At 41.7% G+C, this 20,870-nt stretch overlaps 1 protein-coding gene across 1 annotated transcript in view; it reads left to right on the top strand.

Annotated features, from left to right (window-relative positions):
- The window catches only part of LOC119744708 (spatacsin-like), a 37,181-nt gene extending 18,168 nt beyond the window's left edge, over nt 1-19,013 (top strand). Inside the window, exons 22-44 of the mRNA XM_038220780.1 lie at nt 2,352-2,511; nt 3,053-3,254; nt 3,432-3,524; nt 4,157-4,299; nt 4,395-4,595; nt 4,861-4,968; nt 5,817-6,021; nt 6,311-6,519; nt 7,411-7,548; nt 7,956-8,126; nt 8,797-8,964; nt 9,980-10,295; nt 11,091-11,245; nt 11,732-11,869; nt 12,335-12,407; nt 13,545-13,724; nt 14,500-14,642; nt 15,214-15,318; nt 15,512-15,680; nt 16,238-16,314; nt 16,619-16,768; nt 17,845-17,996; nt 18,431-19,013. Of these exons, the coding sequence (XP_038076708.1) occupies nt 2,352-2,511; nt 3,053-3,254; nt 3,432-3,524; nt 4,157-4,299; nt 4,395-4,595; nt 4,861-4,968; nt 5,817-6,021; nt 6,311-6,519; nt 7,411-7,548; nt 7,956-8,126; nt 8,797-8,964; nt 9,980-10,295; nt 11,091-11,245; nt 11,732-11,869; nt 12,335-12,407; nt 13,545-13,724; nt 14,500-14,642; nt 15,214-15,318; nt 15,512-15,680; nt 16,238-16,314; nt 16,619-16,768; nt 17,845-17,996; nt 18,431-18,605 (3,631 nt within the window). The 3' untranslated portion in view covers nt 18,606-19,013. The remainder of the gene's footprint in view (nt 1-2,351; nt 2,512-3,052; nt 3,255-3,431; nt 3,525-4,156; nt 4,300-4,394; nt 4,596-4,860; nt 4,969-5,816; nt 6,022-6,310; nt 6,520-7,410; nt 7,549-7,955; nt 8,127-8,796; nt 8,965-9,979; nt 10,296-11,090; nt 11,246-11,731; nt 11,870-12,334; nt 12,408-13,544; nt 13,725-14,499; nt 14,643-15,213; nt 15,319-15,511; nt 15,681-16,237; nt 16,315-16,618; nt 16,769-17,844; nt 17,997-18,430) is intronic.
- The last annotated feature ends 1,857 nt before the right edge of the window (nt 19,014-20,870 follow it).

Below are 20,870 nucleotides of genomic sequence, written 5' to 3'. Positions count from 1 at the left end.
GTTGTCTGCTTTCGTTTTTTTCACCGAATAATCATGTTGAAGTTAAAAACTCAGACAATTTTTGAAGACATTTCAAGCAACATCGTTGCCATTCATCAGAAGTTGTTAGCATCTGGTCATTAGGTGGCGCGAGCCCAATAATGCTCCCGCACATTTAGCCCCCTCGTCCCTGTTCATGTTCTCAGTTTTCTTAATCAAGATTGCTTCTTTCAACCATCTTGTAAATCGTACTGTTTTTCCGTCTAAGACTTTGCTGTTGTCCTAATAAATCATGTGAATTTTAGTTTCTATTATGATGAGGTATAGGTTTTTGATGAGCACTCGGTGATCCTGATGTTGTGCAATTTTCTTGATTCAATGGATTTTCAATTTGTCTGAGTTTTCCACGTGGCTCTGGCCGTAATCTTCAGTAAATCCTTGATTTCGGTTCATCTGATGGTGAATGATGTATAATTGAAGGGAGATATGTTATTTGTACACAATCAAACTTACTGGTTCTCCTTGACGTTTCAAGCAGCATCAATGCCATTCATCAGTAGTTGTTACCGTCGGGCTGTTAGGTGGTGCGAGCCAGACACTAGTCCCACACATGACTCGGACCTTTTTAAAAAATGTTTTATTGAGCCAGGATTCCGAATATCAGGACCTGTAATCAGAAAGCTGGAGCCTGAATCTGAAGAGGAGGTTTGAGAAATAACACAATTTTTCTCTTTTTACCCCTCAGCCGAGAGGCTCGAGGGGTATTGTCATCGCCTAGGGCGTCCGTCCGTCCGGATGTATGTGTGTCTGTCCGTCCGTCCGGGCAGCTTAGTTTCCGGATGATAACTTGAGTTAGAAATGTTGTTTGGGGTTGTAACTTCGGTAGGGGGTTGCCCTTGGGAGTAGGCAAGTTGGGATTGGTTTTGAGGTCAAAAGGTCAAAGGTCAAGGTCACCGTGGTGAGTTAAATGTAAATGGTTTCCGGATGATAACTTCAGTTAGAAATGAGATTTTGGTGTCTAACTTTGGTAGAGGGTTTCCCTTGGGAGTAGGCAAGTTGGGATTGGTTTTGGGGTCAAAAGGTCAAAGGTCAAGGTCAGCATGGTGAGATAAAGGTAAATAGTTTCCGGATGATAACTTGAGTTAGAAATGAGATTTTGGTGTCTAACTTTGATAGGGGGTTGCCCTTGGGAGAAGGCAAGTTGGGATTGGTTTTGGGGTCAAAAGGTCAAAGGTCAAGGTCACCGTGGTGAGTTAAATGTAAATGGTTTCAGGATGATAACTTGAGTTAGAAATGAGATTTTGGTGTCTAACTTTGGTAGAGGGTTGCCCTTGGGAGTAGGCAAGTTGGGATTGGTTTTGGGGTCAAAAGGTCAAAGGTCAAGGTCACCATTGTGAGTTAAAGGTAAATGGTTTCCAGATGATAACTTGAGTTAGAAATGCGATTTTGGTGTCTAACTTTGGAAGAGGGTTCCCCTTGGGAGAAGGCAAGTTGGGATTGGTTTTGGGGTCAAAAGGTCAAAGGTCAAGGTCAGCATGGTGAGATAAAGTTAAATGGTTTCCGGATGATAACTTGAGTTAGAAATGAGATTTTGGTGTCTAACTTTGATAGGGGGTTGCCCTTGGGAGTAGGCAAGTTGGGATTGGTTTTGGGGTCAAAAGGTCAAAGGTCAAGGTCACTGTGGTGAGTTAAATGTAAATGGTTTCGGGATGATAACTTGAGTTAGAAATGCGATTTTGGTGTCTAACTTTGGTAGAGGGTTGCCCTTGGGAGTAGGCAAGTTGGGATTGGTTTTGGGGTCAAAAGGTCAAAGGTCAAGGTCACCATTGTGAGTTAAAGGTAAATGGTTTCCGGATGATAACTTGAGTTAGAAATGCGATTTTGGTGTCTAACTTTGGAAGAGGGTTCCCCTTGGGAGAAGGCAAGTTGGGATTGGTTTTGGGGTCAAAAGGTCAAAGGTCAAGGTCAGCATGGTGAGTTAAAGGTAAATGGTTTCCGGATGATAACTTGAGTTAGAAATGAGATTTTGGTGTCTGACTGAGGTAGGGGTTTGCCCTTGGGTACAGGCAAGTTGGGATTAGTTTTGGGGTCAAAAGGTCAAAGGTCAAGGTCACCGTGGTGAGTTCAATGTAAATGGTTCCGAATGATACCTTGAGTTAGAAATGAAATGTTGGTGTCTAACTTCGGTAGGGGGTTTCCCATTGGTACAGGCATGTTGGGACTGGTTCTGGGGTCAAAGGCCAAAGGTCAAGGTCACCACGTTGAGTTAAAGGTTAATGGTTTCCGGATGATAACTTGACTCTGGCTGAGGGGTTTCAACAGCAACGCTGTTATTTTTTATTATTCTTGTCTTCATCTTTTGGCTGTGTCAGATCCTCATGGGAAGCATCAGAGGAGTGGTCCTTGGCTATTCACTTCTGTCGACGTCATAAACTGCCCCTCAGTGCTGTCTACCCCGCGCAGTGCGCATCAGACAACCAGTGGTTACACTTCACCTGTTTTGTGCAGGGGCACCAGTATCCAAAGCAACAGGTAGGGACTTCCCTCTACTTAACTTGGACGAATACGGAATTTCATAGGGAAGTTCCTAGGATGGAAGCTTCTTGCAATGAACTCGGTGATAACTGAAACCACAGAAAAAATAAAATATAAAGTGTGCTTTGGACTTCCGGGCCGAGGAAAACTATGGAAAGTCAGATTTTCCTACCTTAGGCAAAAACGGATTAGAAACTGAAATTTTGGATTTGCAGCTGTTGTTAAAAATGACCCAAGATTTTCAACTAGTAAAGCCCAGTCCCAATTTCATTGCACTGGTTAACAACCAAATAGTGATGCCAACTAAAGCAGAAAAAACTGTGATACCTTGAATAATTAGCATTTTTTTCACATCCTCAACTATCCCAGCATTTGTGCAAGCATGGATAATCTCAGCTGATTTTCCGCTAATCTTAAAAAATTATGATGTGCTTACCGGCATTTTTCTCCCTGAGATTGGGTCCCGGAAACTCAGTGAATCCTTCTGTCCATGGACCTACAAAATCTCTACAGCATTCTGGATTCCATTCCCCAATAGGTACTTGATTTGCTGCCAAGGTTTAGGAGTACCACCATCAGGGAGCATCTTCAGGACGCCTTCCGCAATCTCCACCGGGGGCCGGCCATCCTCAGGGATGACCAGCCGAGCTCGGTCAGTCGGCCAGTCACACAGTCTGGCCAACGCAGCCGAGACATCAAGGCACATTACTACCAGAGAGTGGGGTTTCTACGACGACAAAGTAAGTCAAGTTGACAACTATGTTTTTTTGTGCAGATGAAACAAGATCCCTTAAAGAAAATCTTAAGGACCTTTTTTTTGCATTTGTTACTTGTCCATGTGCATTAGAGAGAGCATACTCAACTCCTGGATTTCATGTGGGATGATGAATAATTCCATTCTATTTCTATTCCTACAGACACGGACATGAGCTCTGAAGATGACACTACATGCGGCAGTGAGGATGCTATGTCTCCAGATGAAGGCGTCCCACAAATTGTTGTACCGGAAGGTATTCCAGATGGCAACAATTACCTGAAAATTTCAAAGCAACAAGGCTAAACCAAACCTGGTTTTTAACACAGCTTCTTGCAGAAAAGAACCTTTGCACATGGATGTATGTGTTTTGTGTCTTGTTATCATGCGTGGAGGCCCGTTCAGTGCAGTACGCATAAACACACACAAAATAAATGGACTACGAAGAGGGAACAAAATAGAGTACCGAAGTGTGCCGCATATTCTGGTTCAGATGCATAGCTTATTTAAAGCGTGTGAAGACATCAGCGCGTGAAGCAGCGCGTGAACCAGAACAAAGATAGCCGACGTCAGACTTTGGTACTCTATAGATGAGTACTCTCAAATGACGTCACTGCCTACAGATTGTCACGCGACAAATTTTCGTGACATGCATCAGCGCCGTAATTCAAAGAAATTTCGAACAACATGCGCGTGTATTTAGAACATTTTGCACACAGCGCACGCACATACCTGATGGCGTTGAATACGCAGTTGTAATTTTCCTACGAAAATGGCTGTCTGTGAGAGGGGTCTATTGTGACCACTGTGGAGTTTATGCACACTGGTTCGTCCATATGGTTTGAAGTAATTTTCTGCTCATGTCATTTTGTTTTTTGTTTTGTACAGAACTCGACATCAACCGAGTTCCCAAGGACCTGTTTGGTGTCTTGTTTGACTGTAACACCACGCCGATCCCTTGGAAGTCACTGTTAGCGCACGCTGTAGCACTCAGGGAACCAATACTTGCTGTCATCGCTGCCTGCTACAAGGTACGTTTAGTAGAGTGATACACCATTTTGAAAGTTTTCTTGACAAAGAACTTGGCATTTGAACGTTAACCTTTCCCTTGACTTTTTTTGGCTAGGATTGTGTGACATTAGACTGTCTCTGTACATGGCTCTTGACCTCACTTGATGACCCGACCTCAGTGGAAAAGGTCACTGAGTCCATGGCATCTGTTCAGTGGCATAGTTGGACTCTGGATGAGCTGGCGACCATCGTTGAGGTTGCCATGACAACTGGTCTGGTGACACTCCTCGCCAAGGGCTTCTACATTTTTGATAAGGTAAATTTTGTGGTTTATCGAGAAAACAGCATGATGAGGAAAATGAAGAATATGTGATGATAATTTTGTTGGTCTTGTTTTCAGCTTTAGACCTTGTTTTATGTCGCCATTTGGGTTTGAAACCACTTATCTTGATAGTCGTGTCCTTGAGCAAGATATTTTGCTGTGATTACTTTTATAGCATTGCATCCATAGTCAATAATCACATGTTTGCTTAGTCAGGACTCAGGACTTACTATGTGATTATTGTCGTCTGTTTCTGCAGGACTGTGCCATGAATCCGTTCCTGAATTTCTGTGAAGCGATGCTGGTCAAATGCGACACGTCTCAGGCAAAAACGTGCCTTCAAGATTTCCACACGGCCATCTTGAAGGTGAGAATGGATGGTTCACACTACATAAGTGTGCTTGTTTTGCTTGTATTTCACGCAAGAGTTCCTTTTTGTGTTGGAAAATGTAGTTAGTCATTGTCACAATTGGGCATTTAGCGCTTAAGTTACTGTACCGCCCCAAACCACCGTGCCTAATACTCTCTGTAGCGCCCGAAATAGCCTGAACAGTCTATGGTTATATGGGACACAATCACAGTTGGACCCCAAATTTATGGAATGACCCATCTTTTTTTCCAAGCGTTTTTTTTATTGGGAAGACAAGAAAAAATGAACAAAACCAAGTTCAAGAGATAATGTGTATGGCTCATGAAATTCAATGTACATTAGAGTACACGTCTGTGGTTTCTTATTGAAAGTATCATTGAAAATTGTCCTTCGGAAGTCTTTTATTTTCCAAAGCTTTGATACAGGGTTTTATTTAGCATGTTGGTGTTCCGAACGGGCAATGGAAAGAATAATGGTTGGGGTCACAAAGAGAGACAGAATAAGGAACGAAGATCTTAGAAGAAAGACAGGGGTGCAAGACATAATAGTTGAGATCAAAAAGAAAGGTGGAGTTGGGCAGGACATGTCATGAGAAGAGACAACCACAGATGGACCCTGAAAGTAACGGATTGGACGCCATTATCACTGAAGAGGCGAAGAGGAAGACAGCCTAAGAGATGGCGAGATGAAATCTCTGATTTCATAGGGAAGAAATGGAAACAACTGGCAAGGGATCGAAAAGCATGGAAAGTTAGTGGAGAGGCCTTCATCCAGCAGTGGATTGAATTAGGCTAATGATGATGATGTTCCGAATTGAGTCGGTTTGTCTTCATTTCAATTATCAGTGTCGGAGAAAAGGCATTGTGGGATCAGGGACCCACAGCCCGAGGCCCGTCCCCGCTTTCAAGATTGGCGATCTGCGTTGGTATGAGGACACAGCCAGCTCTGTAGTCTACTCTATGGTGGCTGGCTGCTCAAGCTACTGGGATACGTTCTGTCTGCTTGAGGTCTTGGCTCACGCTAACTTCTCCAGGATTGTGTCTAGACAAGGTCAGTACTTCTGGCTCAGAAGAAAATTCAATTTAAGGATCCTAGTGTTTTGGGTATTCATACCATTAACTTTTTTTTTTCTCAAGATTTCAGCACAAATGACAGCACACCAGGTGCCATGATTTTACAGGTTGCTTTAGACAGTAAGGTATTTTAAAATATTTTGGTAGTTTTTGTTTTTGATGTTTGCACATGTTGCAAATTCCCTTTATTCACATTTTGTGTTAATCGTTCCTGTGATGTAAAGGGCTGCAATGTTTTCATATTCAATTGTCCTTTTTTTGTACAGTGCCGGATTACAACAAGCTATACAAGATGACACAAGCCCTGACAGACACCCCCATACACGCCAACATAACCTGCCTGCTGGAAGGCACAGAGTACATGGATGAATGCCACAGGGTGCTGGAGAGCCTGAAGGAGGCCAAGCTGCTTCAGAAAGCCAAGGAATTTGCCAGTGTCGCCGGTCTGCCTGTAGATCAAGTCATTGTAGAACAGGTATTGTTAAAATACCGGGTACATGTGCATTGTGAGGATGTAAACAAAAATATTTCACATCAGGAAACAGTTGTTTTGCTATATCAAGAATAAGTGAAACGATAAAGGTTGCAGCTGATTCTGCATGGAGTGAACGTCATTGTCCAGTAAGCTTATATTTTTGTTAGCTTTCATGTCAGATATAAAGTTTTTTTGCACATATGCAGATGCCCTATGGGCTCCGTGCGCCAACAAAAGAGGGCGCGTTTTTACCACTTTTGAGAGCCCCGTGGACGGGACGCACAGCGTGTGCGTACTGTACTTTACTGGTTTGCGCGCGAAGTACGCACGACTTCCTGAATGTGCCAAAGCTATTAGCCACAGCGTCATTCGTTGCGAATACGTTCAAATTTAGCTTGTGATGGTCTCTGAGACTAATTACCGTCCCCAATAACTTTGGATCATTCGAAATACGCAGTGGATGGACCGGGAACCAGTCTAGGTCTCCCCCAACTCTCCCTTTCTGGCCGTTGAAGGGATACTCGTGCAGGTAGCCCATAAGGATGCAAATGATGTGAAGTATGTACAAACTTGAAGTTACCCTTCTAGAATATTGAAATTATAGGATCCAAGATCACAAAGTAAATATGATGGTTGTTAAGCTGGTCACAGGCCAGACATCAAGATTGGAAAAATGAATTCACAGGGTAATGAAATACTTGTTTTGCCATGATGGAAAATTGATGATTTGCAAACAAAGATTTAAAACATTAGATTAAAAACAGGCTTGTGAACTACAGTGGCCAATGTCCTCGTTTGAGCTCTCCTTGGTCTATATCAGAAAGGGAAAAAGTTAGTAAACGTGGAGATGCATATCTGTGAACAGTCTGTTTTATCTCATTTCTTGTCCAGCTGCTTTGCAAACTTGCCAGACTCCAGAAATCCAAAGTGTGGTTCACAGAGGCCGGGCGGATGATCTTCTGGAAATCTTGCCACAATTCCTTCAAAGCCAACAGCGTGTCCGGCAGGGCTGTGTCAAAGTTCTTCAAGGTAATGGCCTGTTCATATTCGGTGTGAAAGCGAACGCGAACTTGTGCTGTCAGGACAAGTTTTTGCACTGCGAACTTGCAAAAGTTGAACACACTTCAACTGCAGCGAATTTCTCAGCGAATGTTTCCCACCAAAATCGCTTCGCATTTGCATTCATTATAAGCCTTTAGGTTAGGGCCTGATTACAGTTATTCTTGAAAAAGTTCGAAAAAGTATCTTCTTTAAATCTTTTTTAATGGAATTATAATTGTATTAATTACATTCATTAAAAACATGGGTTATTATATTTCAGTCTCTATATGGGGTCATTGTCTTTACTAGGAGCCATTTTATAAGCTTGTTGTGCCCAAACAGTTATTTAACAATTTCAATGGAAACGTTTCAAGTTTGTCAACTTTTTTTTGCAGAGCCAAGTCAAAGAGCAGAGAGACTTGCAGGCCAGAGAGAAGGCTAGCCTGCTGAGTCTGGCCCACAGGTGGCTGGTGAAGGAGACTACCACGTCCCCTGAGCATAAGGCTATCGTAGAGGGCTTACAACAGGAAGCCTGGAGGTGGAGACTAACAGCTGAAGTTGAGAAGGTAGGGCACCTGTGTCGATTTGATTTCATTTGAATGCAAAATTTCATTAGAAAGTGTATGTCTGTCTTGGTGAGAAGGTCCAATGATGAGCTTTTGAATCCTTTTATAGTCTACTATTTATTATGGTTTATAAATGATATAAATGAAGTATCCAAAGTACACACAAAATAATTGATTGATTAAAATAGCAAAGATTCCGTAAAAGACATGTTCAAGTGGGTTTTAACGGTTGCCTTACGAAGCACAAAATAAAATATATGTCCGATAAAAGTTATACAATCAATTTCATGAAAATCATAGATTAGATACCAGATGATTCCCTCATTAATGCTAAAAATTAAATAGGAGACGATAAGTATCATCTTGATTTGGACTCAAGTAATCGATTGATAAAAAGTATACATTCCTGTAATGCCAGCTGATGAAAACACAGCTGGTCCTGTCGTGTCTGCCAGCGAAACAAATCAATTGCTCATCGGCACATAAATATTTGAAGTGCCGTGGCCTCGTGGTCTGGAGGTAATTCTGCATACATAATACAGAATTTCCCGGATTAGATTTCAAGAGTTTTGTCCATTCTGTCTCTTCATCCTGTGTTACCTACCATAAAAAGTAGTCGTTAGAATAAACTAGAGGGAACGCTTGCTAAACACCTGTTTCAAATACTTAGATGGATGCTACACCTGTCCCACCTTCACTGCTAGAGGGCGCTTTCAACGCAGACCGCACCGAGTGGTTTGACGAGATGGACTTCAAGCGTCGCTTGTCAGAGGAGCTGCTGTACATTGCCAATGTGGAAGTAGACGCATACGTTCCTCCGATCCTGAAAGACGAAAAGGTGGGAGACAAACAGGGGAAGATTTAGTGTACTTACAGGGCTTGACGTTAAGGTTAAAATTCGCAACATTATAGGGGATAGACAAGGGCTAAATATGAGTGAATAAGCCCATTAACCCATTAGCACATGTACTACATTGTATTACATTGTGTTTATTCACTGAAACTTAATAGTAAAACCATAGAGTGGTCTGGCAGTTTTAGGCTACAGTGACTAACGGGTTAAGCCCTGAAACCAGTATTCTAGAGTCCAAGCTGAGGTCTGGGCTTGATGCAGGACGTAAGTTTACAGTGAAATCTCTATAAGTCAAACCTCAAGGGAACAGGTTCAAAATTTGACTTAAGCAGAGTTTTGAGTTAAGCAGGGTTGTATATCATTGTTATGCTACTGAAGGCAATGGATTCTTTGTTTGACTTAACAGTTGTTTTGAGTTTTCAGAGTTTGACTTATCAAGATTTCACTGTAGTTACTTTTCATATGTGTGGTCTGAGGAAGGCTGCAAGCCTAGTTTTTGCTGTTGTTACAGTAGGTATCATTATCAAAGTCATCTTAGGTTAGGCCAAAAATAGTGTTAATCGCACCAATGTGTTCAAGAAAGAATTGTTCGTTATTTGTGGCATTCTTCTGTACTGGGCTCATGTTGAAGTAAGACATGGACAGGAGTGGGGTTTGAACCTTCAACCACCAGGACACCATTGGTAGGGTAACAGTGCCATGTTTCAGGGGTCACGGGCACAAATGCTACCACAGCCAATTTATTTATTCAGTCTTACATTGTAAATTCAATCTTGGTTTATGCCCTTCACCAACCTTGTGTCATAAGCACTGTCCCAGGGCTAGCGAGAAAAAATGTCATAGGTTTGTTCTTCTATGGCTCAAATTCATGACCTCCTGCTTACTATGCAGACAACTGAAAAGTCATCCACTGAGCTTGGCACAGTGGGCTGGTAGGTTTGATATAGCAGTGGGTACTGCAGCTGTTAGTGAACCTTACATTTATTTGTTTTGTTTGCAGGAGGTGCGTGCCTTAAATCTGATCCTCGGCCAGCTCCTGGACAAGTGCTGCATCCGGCAGGCCCATCGCCTGGCCAAGCAGTTCAACCATCCCCATCAAGACTTGGCCATCATACTGACCAGCATCCAGCTGGCCTCGGCGCCAATGGGGCCATCGGAGCTAGAACCGGAGATGAGGCGGTTGGTGGTGGCAGCAGCGGGATCAGGTCTGGGGGCTGGAGGGATTGGTGGTGGGGTTGGAAGAGGAAGAACCAGGAAGACGAGTGAAGCTTGGAGGGGAATGATGTCCAAGGGCATGCTGACAAGATCTGCAAGTAGTAAGTACCTTAACCCTTCAATCACTGTAGCGCCAGAAACTGCCCGAGCACTCTATGGTTTCAATGATTCTTCAGTGATTACGCACAATGTAATACAATGTAGTACAGGTGCTGGTTTTGCAATCTCATCAAAAATAAGTCAGATATGATTGAAAGTCTGCATGGTGAAGGCAGCAATAAGAGTGAGTTTGCAGTTGCACCATGTGAAATGAAGTCCCATTTGTGAGTTTTGTTCTCAGAAGAAACGATAGAAACTTCAACGTTAATTTGGACTGTACATGTACCCGGTATATGCTCTGCCATTATGTCGCATTGTTAAGTGACCAGGTGTGTTTATATCCACCTGATAAGGATGAATGTAGATAAGCACTCTTTGGACTCGGCACAGGAGCAGTAGATTATGCTGCGTGGCTACCCACAAGAGCTCCAGTTACACACTTAGTGCCAACACTTCTTTTAATCTCAATGTGACCAAACACATAGTGTCTGCTCACTCATGCATGGTTTCCAAGTGCACGTCGACAATGGCATTTGAGTGCCATTCAGTTTAAATTCTGCTGGCAAAATTGTTTTGATAGAAAACTATGTTCGTTTTTTTCCCGTTAGCATCCACAACATGACACGCATGATGAAGCAAGACACTGATTTTTCTTGCACAGTTTTGCGGTTGAAATGGAATTTACAATTTCCTATATAAAGGAAAACAGGCATTTCTGTGAAGAAAATCAGTGGCCCAGCAATATTTGGTAGCTGTACATACTTTTGACCATTTTAATACCATGTGTCACCTTTCAGCCGTGAGTGTCAGCAGCTTAGCTAGCCTGGACCCGACTGAAGACCCAGAGGAATTGGACGAGATCCTTACAACTATTGAAGCCCTGTGTGGTAACTGCTCATCCCAGGCTAGGCAGTGCTGTGACAGGATCATCAATGCATACAGGATAGCTCAGGTAGGTTACCCCTAGATAGACATGGGCGTAGCGAGGGGGGGGGGATGGTACTCGTCGTTCTGAATGGCAGTGGCACGGCACTGTTCTAAACGCCGTGCCACTGCCTTGCCGAACTCAATTCAGTTCGAAGTTGGGGCAAACATTTTAGGAATGCGCATCCTCACAATATCCTCTCTCGCGTCCGCATCACGGGGACTGAAACCGGCGCAAATATTTTGATCGCGCTGAAAATTCATTGAACTGCTTGAACTGCTTTAACCAGGCCAGTTTCTCCAGATGCATTAAGGTGTGACTTTTAAGTTCAGCATTTAGAGCACCTGTGTGCTGTAGACGAGCTATTGCCGCACTCATTTCAAATAAGTTCAGCGCAGCAGTAGCTCGGCATCTAGAACGGGCCTTACAACTGTATACATTGGTAATTGTTTAGGTTTGATTTTACAATCAACTGAACAGTTCATAATAACCTGTGATTGTTCTTTGTTTCAGGTCCTGAGTAGCTCCTACAGATCTGTGGTTGTCCAAGCACCGTTCGATAGCCTGAGATCCATACTACGGTGCCGTCACCCACAGCGTTTTGCATTAGCCAAGACTTTCATTCTTGCCAACGAAATGACTGATGCCCAGGCAAGTGCTTGCAAATGTTCTTTTTTTTCCCTGGAATTTTGCCAGAATCAAGATTGAAGGTAGTTTCAATAAGCTATTAAAAGCACACACTTTTTGCAGGATGCGTAAAACCAAAATTGAAGCAAAAATGGTGTACCAGCTGAGAAACGATATTCAGTGCACATGACCAGGGTTTGCATTCTGTAATAAAAAGTCCCTGATAGCAACGGCAGACAATTTTGCACTAATAGTTGGCATAGTTCACATGTAAGAGAGAACTTTTGGTTTTGCTCATGTATTCATCCCCAAACGAAGGATCCTGTGCCTACATGGTCAGTGCAGAATTTCCATACTAGCAGATCAGGCTCAAAATGGTGATCATAAGCCCATATTTCTGTGGTCTTTTGGTGCATTTTCATAAAGACAGTTTGCCTGAAGACAACAAATACTGCTAGATACAGCTTCTTTTTTTTTTTTCTTTTGTAGGTTGCAGGCTTTCTATGCGAGGCAGTGATCACCAGCCTGAAGACCCGCCAGCCCCAACCGCGAAGGAGAGAAGGTAAGCTTCAAATAGAGCAAGATGTTTGTCATTTGTTTGGGCGTTTTTTTATCTGTGATCTACTTTATGAGTTAGGCGAGCCCTCAAATTAGAATCCCTCCCCAGACCGTTCGGGGTTGAGCCCGCCCAGTATGTTGAAGGGATTGGGACCTTGCATGGAACCGATCGGCCTGGATTAACTCCACCAGGCTTCTGCACCATGGCTCTGGCTCATCACAAAGGAACCAATTTGCGACGCGCTAATCCTCCAGTAGGCAATAATGACTGTGATGAGCTTCATAGAAGTTGCCGCTGGTAATCCCAGTGGGCCGAATAATCCTCCAACAATGGCCAGACTTCAATTTATGTTGCCTATTGTCAAACCCTGAGTCACCAGTTTGGACCGATTGGGGCGTCACGCTTCAGTGACCGGGTGGCTTCTGGCTTCGTACCGATTGGGGTGAAAGAAATTAGCATACCGGACCCGGTACCCGAACGGTCTGTTATCTGATGGCTCGCCTTAAGTAACAGTGGTCATGCCAAGGTTGCAATATCATAGTTTCATGCATTTCATTAACTTTATCATATTTAACTTCTCAGGTTTGTTTTTTACTTTAACATAAAGTGAACAGTACTTTGAGATATGATTTTTACAAGCAGAGCAATTTTTAAGTAATTATTATTATTAAAATAAATTTACTTATTCAATTTTAAGACCCCAGTCATTTCAGCTCATGACAACACTGTCAAGCACTGTTGATTACACAGTAGCATTAATGCAGTTAATGCTAAATTTTGTCATAATTATAAAGTTGAACCAAAAGAAACCCTTCACTGGAGCGAGATTTGAACGTGCTACCTCCGGATTGCTGTATGGGTGCTCTACCAACTGAGCTATCCAGCCCTATGTTGGCGGTTCCCCAATTTGTTCAAGGGGTGCTATTCAGAAGCCATAAACCCATCAATGCCATGCAGCCAGGGATCACACCCAAAGTCACGACGCTAGCAACACAAGCAATTTTACAAACCTGGGAAATAGGGGACAGGGATCACTCAAAGAACAAAAAGGGGGGAAAAAAGAAAAAAGTAACCCTAGTATCCCCTCCCCTAAAACCAATCCCCAATAATTTGCTTTGCATATGTTTTTTCCAAACTCAGGTGGTTTGTCCTCCCGTCTCTCCTCCGCCTCTCTGTCCTCCTACATGGGTCAGGAGCTTGGGGATAGAGAGGAGTTCAGCCAGGTCATCCAGCTGTGTCGCAACCCGGCCATCCTGGGCAACAGACTGCTACAAGAGGCTACCTCATTGGTCAGCTCAGACATTGCCAACACCAAATCAGGTCAGTGGGATAGTTAGAGCTTTCGTGCACTAGGAACCAGACATGTCTGAAATGCTTTAATTCCGGACAAAATGTCTGAAACTGGACAGTGATCACCATTGTTCAAATTTCAGACATTTTGTCCGGAACAAAAGTGTGTCAGACATTCTGGGTCATAGTGGTATGAGAATGATTACGGTATTAGAACACTGTGTATGCCATCAGCTTTTGTGGTCTTGTGACATCACGTGCGGCTTGCTACCTGCTACGCATGTACTCAGTAGGGATTGATATCGTTCCCTATGTGTTAGTGCGAAATGTGTAGAAATTGTCAATATCCAACTTTTTCTGTGTTAATTTAATTAATCGTGTATGTTTTGATTGAAAGAGGATGAATTGTTGAACACTTCTGTGTTTCAAAGCAAGATTAGCTGACAAGGCTTTCATGGGAGGCTGCCATTGGTAAAAATCTCAATAGCTAAGCATATTGCGGAACAAGAGAGGGCGCTGTTTGACCATTTTCTAGAACCCAGTGGATAGGACATACCGCATACATGTAATGGTTCGTGAGCGTATAGCACAAAGTATGAACTACTAATTTATTTTGAATGTGCACAAAGCCAAAGCATCTTCGCGTGTGCATCAGGCGTTGTTAGCAATGTGTGCAATGTCTCTCCCAGTGGTCTCCCCCAACTGTCCCTTTCTTACCGTTGAGGGGGTACTTGTGCATGGAGCCCATAAGTAAAAAACCCAAAATCAACTGACAGCATCTTGTATGATCTGTCTTGTGTTACAGTGTACACCATGGAGGTGGAGCTAATCATCAGAGCCCATGACTGCCACACCGTGTGCTGTAACATGGAAGGTATATCCAACGTGCTCAGAAAGTGTCGCGAGTGCAGCAACGCCCTGGCGTTTGCTGAGGAGTACGGACTTCTGGTGAGAAGAATGAAGCTTACTTTAATTTTGACACAATCTGACTTTAATTAAGAGACTGTGTCACAACCTAAAGTTGAACAAAGACATTTATTGAATGCCATTTGAACCACCGTACACTGTGCTTTCATGGATTATTTGATGAGACTACGTTACTCTCAAAATCGTTTTTAATAAGTTAGTGTTGTGCTCAATTACTGCTGACTTCACCAGAAAAAAGTAAACTGATCTATTTTGTCTGCATTTATTACAAATGTTGTTATTGCAGTGAAAAAAAAACGGAAAAAAAGACACTTATATAACAGGCATGATGTTTCAGATAACATAGAGTGCTGGTGTTGTGTTCCAAAGGTTGCGGGTTCAATTTCTATGTGCATTTTGTTCTTCATTCATTTTTTTGGGGGTTCAGCCTTAAACTTTTAGCCCCATGCTCCATGTACCATGCCAAACTTCCTTAGCACTGGTCTTGTGAAGTCATCATGAGGGAATATATACAATGTATTACATTTTTGTAGTACATGTGATAATGGGTTAACATGTTAAAAAATTTGCACATTGTTTCTATTACCAACAGGTGCGTTTACTGACCGGTGTAGGCAGGTACTGTGAGATGTCCTACATCTTGGATGTCCTCAGATCTAACCAGCAGATTGAGTTGCTCTTGAAGAGAGGAGGCAAGGTAAGATATTGGCCCTTGAAACAGAGGCCTCACAAGCCAAGCTTAATTCCTTCAGTCTTGAGTCAAGTCATGAGCTCTTAAAATGAACTGCGATCCGACAAAGGCATTCCTCTTTCACTCCGCTGTAAATTTGAAGAACGTTAGAAATATGAACCAAAAGCCAGCTAATATTCTATATTTTTAACCACCGCAGGACGATAATCTGAAGGTTGCCTTGTTGGACTACCTGAAGCGTTGCGACCCTCCTGACACTGAGGCCTATAACTTTGTGGCAGTCAAGTTTGAGATGAATCGTGAGATTGCTGAGCTGTTGGAGAGAGACGCGCACGAGCAGCTGAAGGGCATGAGCAAGAAAACGATGGGTAGGATGGTTTAATATAGAAAAAGCTGCTGTTTGTGATGTCAATCCTGTTTTACCTGAGTGCTTCATGATTAAAAGGTCAACAGCCTTTCCTAGACATTGCTGAACAGTATTCAGTGCAGTTGAGAGGTTTCCTGGTTGAGGCAAATTCTTGATTGTCTACACTTTTGCGAATCCCCTGAGGTTTAATGTCTCTGTCAAATAAGGGTTTTGAAGATAAAGTGTTTGAAACAAAATTTTGCTGTCACAGCAAATCCAAAAGTCATTTTGGAAATGTTCCAAAGGCCAGGACAAAAATTGTTTGGAAATGATCTCTTTAAGTTCTTTCTTATTGACATTTTGTCCAGAGAAAGACTGAAGTTAAACAGGTTTAGTAAATTAAATTACAGATTGCTATTTTATTTGAGAATATAGCTGAAAATTCTATGTGCTGTCACAAGTCAGCCTTGGCTATTGAATCTTGTGAAGAAAAAAAAACAACGAAAGAATCTCTGCTTACACTACATGTATTTGCTCACTGACATCATTTGTGATTTTTTGCTTGTTATACCATGTCAGATGCAAACATTGAGCTGCAGAATAGTCTCCAAGTCATCTTGCAGGACTTCACAAAGGCTGCACAGAGCTATGCCAAGGTAAACTGACTGAAGTTTATTTGTTCAGTATTGATAATGGTGCTCGGGTTTTTGTGTGGTTTTTTTGATTGAAATTGATCACCAGAGTCAAGTCAAGAGTGACTGCAAGTCAAGTGAGCTATTACATTCCCCTCTCATTGCTCATCAACTGTCAGCTCTGATCTGACTTCAGTCTGATCTGACTTGTGCTTGACTTGCAGTTGACTTGATTACATGTACATCTCTGCTTTATTTTACAGTTCCATGACATCATGATTACACCAATTAGATATACCTTGTTTCCTCTTTTCTTTCTGGTACGCAGGACAACTGCCTACGCCACGCTGAGCAGTGCATCAAGCAAGCGCGTCTTGTAGCATTGCAGCTCCACCTTCTGCCAACCAAGACTCAGGTCATGAACCTAGACTCCAAAGCCCTGGGAACGTTCATGATGAAACATCAAAGATTTCACGAGGTCAGTGAAAGGGCTTTGCAGCTTAAAATCAATTTTGACTTTGGCTGCTGGGTTGAGCTATTAAAATTTAGACCGTGTTTTTTGGGCTGTGGCTAGGGGAAAACATCAGTGCCAAAAGCTGAAGCTGTGGCTGCAGTTAGCACATTTGCGACTTGGCTAAACTTGAAATTGATGGGTAGTTAGTGGCATAACAGATGGTAAAGAGTGTTATTAACTTGGTTAATTAATACCTTTTCTTGGTTAATTAGCTAGGTTAATTAACTAGGTTAATTAACAGGGTTGGTAAAGTTGGTTATGCACATTTCTTTTCAACTACTGTTTCGTCAAGCGGTAAAAGCAAACATGAAACGTCCATCAAAGTTTTGATGCATCTTGCTTGAGATGGGTTTAGTAAAATCGGTCTTAGGATGCATCTTAGCTAAGATCGATCTTAGAGCAGGGACTCTTCTTAAGTCTTAAGATGAGTCGCAAGATAAGATGAGTTTCGTGTAGTCGGCCCCAGGTCCTAACGTGGGTTAACTGGTTTAGTGAGTGGTATAACTGACTTTGCAAGTGGATTTAAGTTAGGCAAACTTTGTCTGGTAGTGGGTTGATTGGGTTAATCAAGTGGCCTTACTGTGTGTGCAAGTGGTCTACTCGTGGTCGGTCAAGTGAGCAAAACTGGGATGTGTCTAGCTGAGTAACTGGGTTGATTAGGTGGGTAAAGTGGGTCGACAACTAAGACAACTAATCAAAGTTGGTTTAAAATGGAATGCTGGGCTGATCAAGTAAGATGGCTGTGGTGTGAAGTCGCAAAGTGGAATTGAAAAAGGGTTAAGTAGGATTAGTCAGATATGTTTACTGGTTGTAAGCTGATCAAGTAGTTGATCATGTAGTTGTGATAAGCAGTGTTGCATGACTTGAGTCTGGACTCGGACTTGAGTCTGGACTCGGACTTGAGACTGGACTCGGAATGGAGTCCTGACTTGACTACAACACTGCTGATCGGTCTATATTCTAAATTATTTTTCTGGCTAATGGATATTTTTAGGTCATGTTTTTGTATTATGACTACTGGTTTGTTATTTTCTTGCCAGGCCCTGATTGTTTCCGATGCTTATGGGTCACACACCCATTGGCCGGATGCCATCTATCACAATGTGGTCATACAGGGCGACTTCAAGTACCTGGAGGACTACAGTAAATGCATACCACTCAATGACGCGCTGTTCAGGGATGTTGCCAACAAGTAAGAGACCGTATAGTCTATAAAAACTTGGCTTTGGTTACTGCATAGAGATCATTATTCCAAGGACTATAGCTGAGAGGTTATAGGGTAAAAATAATGATTAAATTTTACAATAGCTTGTTTGCATATGGAAAGTTTGCAAACTAAGCGTCGTGAAACTCGGGTAAAAAAATTCAACGTGTTGAGACTTCCAGAAGGCCATGTATCCTTTCAGGCCATTTGATGGAATTTTGGTCATGATTGCTTTTAGATATTACAGCACGATTATCACCCAATAATGGCTGAAACAAGGGAAATCAATATATTTCAATGATACATGTATATGTCGAGCCCTGTAAACGTTTCTTGATTTTGAATGTTGGAAGGTTTTTTGTTTTTGTTTTTGGGTGCCCCATGAAATAATTTCAGATTCATCCCCATGTTTAATTGGTCAGGTATCGCCAAGGCGGCAGCAGAACGTACCAACCAACCTCCAACATGAAGAAACTGCTGGGTTACTGTGACGACGTGCTCACAGCTTACAAGATTGCTACCGAGTTGAGCTTCCAAGACATTGCCTTGAGCTTGCTGGAGAGTGACGCCGGGGCCTACCTGAAAGATGTTGCTTGAGGCATAAAGCTGCTGAGCGAAAATTAACATTGCTCAGTACATTTTAAAGCAGTATAAATCACATGGCTTTTGCAGGAAACAAAGGGTCAAAGATGTTGCCTTGCGCCTATGGACTCTCTGCAAAAGTATCCCCTAAATTGGTTACAAAGTCAGAGTTGAGTGGGACTCCAACACGTCACCGCTGTGCTGCCGGCATCACACGCAGACAGCGTCACAGGCAGACAGTATGGGCTTGTGTACATTCAGAATAACATTTATTGTGCGTACACCAGTGTGTTCACACACGAGATGTGTCTTCCCCATAGAGCTCTCCAAAGTGGCTATAGACCTTTATCATGCTGCCACCATTTCAGTCATGTTCCCTGTATCCAATGACAGTACTGAATGACAATGTTTTTTGTGCAAAAAGGAACCAGACTATTTTTCCTTTCAGCCTCACTTTGGTTTCGTTGATTTGAATGGGACAAAAATCAAGATGGCTGCAACATGATAATAGTCTAAAGAGCGTCATCTAATGTTTTTGCATGGAGTCCATTGAAAGTGAATCTTGGAACTGCTTGAAAGAAGTAGTGCACTTTTAGCAGGCATTGACTATGCGAAGGGCGAGGATTGATTTTTTTACTGTCTGTGACTGTTCATATAAAGAGTGCTGGGAAAAGGTCCTACGTTATTTGGAACTTTTTAGAAAATAATTCAGATAAGACTCCAAGAAATTTTTGTACACACATGTACTGTCTTTCAAATGTTGCCAAAATATTCGGACCACATATGGGTTTTCATAGTGTATAATCTCTAATTGGCCAGTACAGTTTTACAATGGGGAGTCGAGGTGAGGAGTAAATAATCAGATACATTCCTATGCAAATTTATACGAATGAAATTGACCTAATGCTGCATGCAATTTTATTAAAGATTCAAGGGGCATTATGTCGGGGCATTATGTCAAGGTATATACAGTCGACTCTCGTTAGTACAAACTCTGTTAATACAAAATTCTGGTTGTAACAAACATAAAGCCTTGGTCCCGACTGTGCATTTATGTGCACAATGAATGGGACTGATGTTCCTCTTAATACAAAATTCTGATATAACAATTTGGCTAGGTCCGAACGAGTTTGTTATAACGAGATTCGACTGTATTGGGAAAAATGACAACATTCCTTTAAGGACCAATTACGCTCAGCTTTCAAACAGTATTAGATGTAAAGAGTAATCTTTATCAATAAATTCCTTATTGAATGTTTAAGTAATACATGTACACTGTAAAAAAAACATGACAAGAGCCTGATTTTTATGCAGTTGCAAAGAGGTAAGCCTTGAAGTTTATAAACATGTGCTGTAAACTTGCATTCGTTTGTAGATCCTTTCAAAGTTTTTGCAGGACAATTCAGCTGTACATATGCTCTCTGTATAAATATATTTTTTGGGGAAGTAGGGAATGAACGTTAAACATTTCCATTTTTTTGACAAATTGTAATTTATAATAGGTCAGTAAAGCAACTCTTACAATTTGTGGGGCCAAAAATACTCTTTATTGCCAGTTTTACTTCAGGTACATACAATTTGTTTTAGTAATTTAGACAGATTAAGTGCAATTATGTAAACATTGTAAAATACTAAAAATTGAAAATATTTTCATATTGAAGGCTGATCATTTATACATGTTCTTGAATAATAAAATGTTTGGAAAAAACAAGAGGATCAACGGCTTATAGTCACTGCTGCACAATTTTTTTGGGCACGTTTAAAGGCACGTGGGATGGTTTATTTTTGCGCAGTTTTTTTTGGTAATAACAAAATTGCTCGACATCTTGAAGTAGGTTTTTTTCCGTGCTTCTTGATACACAGTACCAAATTAGGGAAAATTTTGATTTTGCTCTAAAACTTTGATCAAAATTGGGCAAATTTGATTTTTCTCTCAAATTAAACATTTTAAGGGGTTAACCTTGTATTTTGATCAAAATTGGGCGAAATTTGATTTTGTGAAAAAGTTCAAAATTGTAAGGGGTTAACCTTGTATTTCGATCAAAATAGGGCAAAATTAGATTTTTCTCTTAAATTAAAAATTGTATGGGGTTAACCTTGCATTTTGATCAAAATTGGGCAAAATTTGATTTTTTGTGAAAAACGTAAAAATTGTAAGGGGTTAACCTTGGATTTTGATCAAAATTGGGCAAAGTTTGATGTTTCTCTCAAATTAAAAATTGTAAGGGGTTAGCCTTGCATTTTGACCAAATTGGGCAAAATTTGATTTTGCTCTAAAAT

The sequence above is a fragment of the Patiria miniata genome, unplaced genomic scaffold, assembly GCF_015706575.1.
Source record: "Patiria miniata isolate m_02_andy unplaced genomic scaffold, ASM1570657v1 HiC_scaffold_7, whole genome shotgun sequence".
NCBI classification, from domain to species: Eukaryota; Metazoa; Echinodermata; class Asteroidea; order Valvatida; family Asterinidae; genus Patiria; species Patiria miniata.
This window is presented reverse-complemented; position numbering and strand designations above follow the sequence as displayed.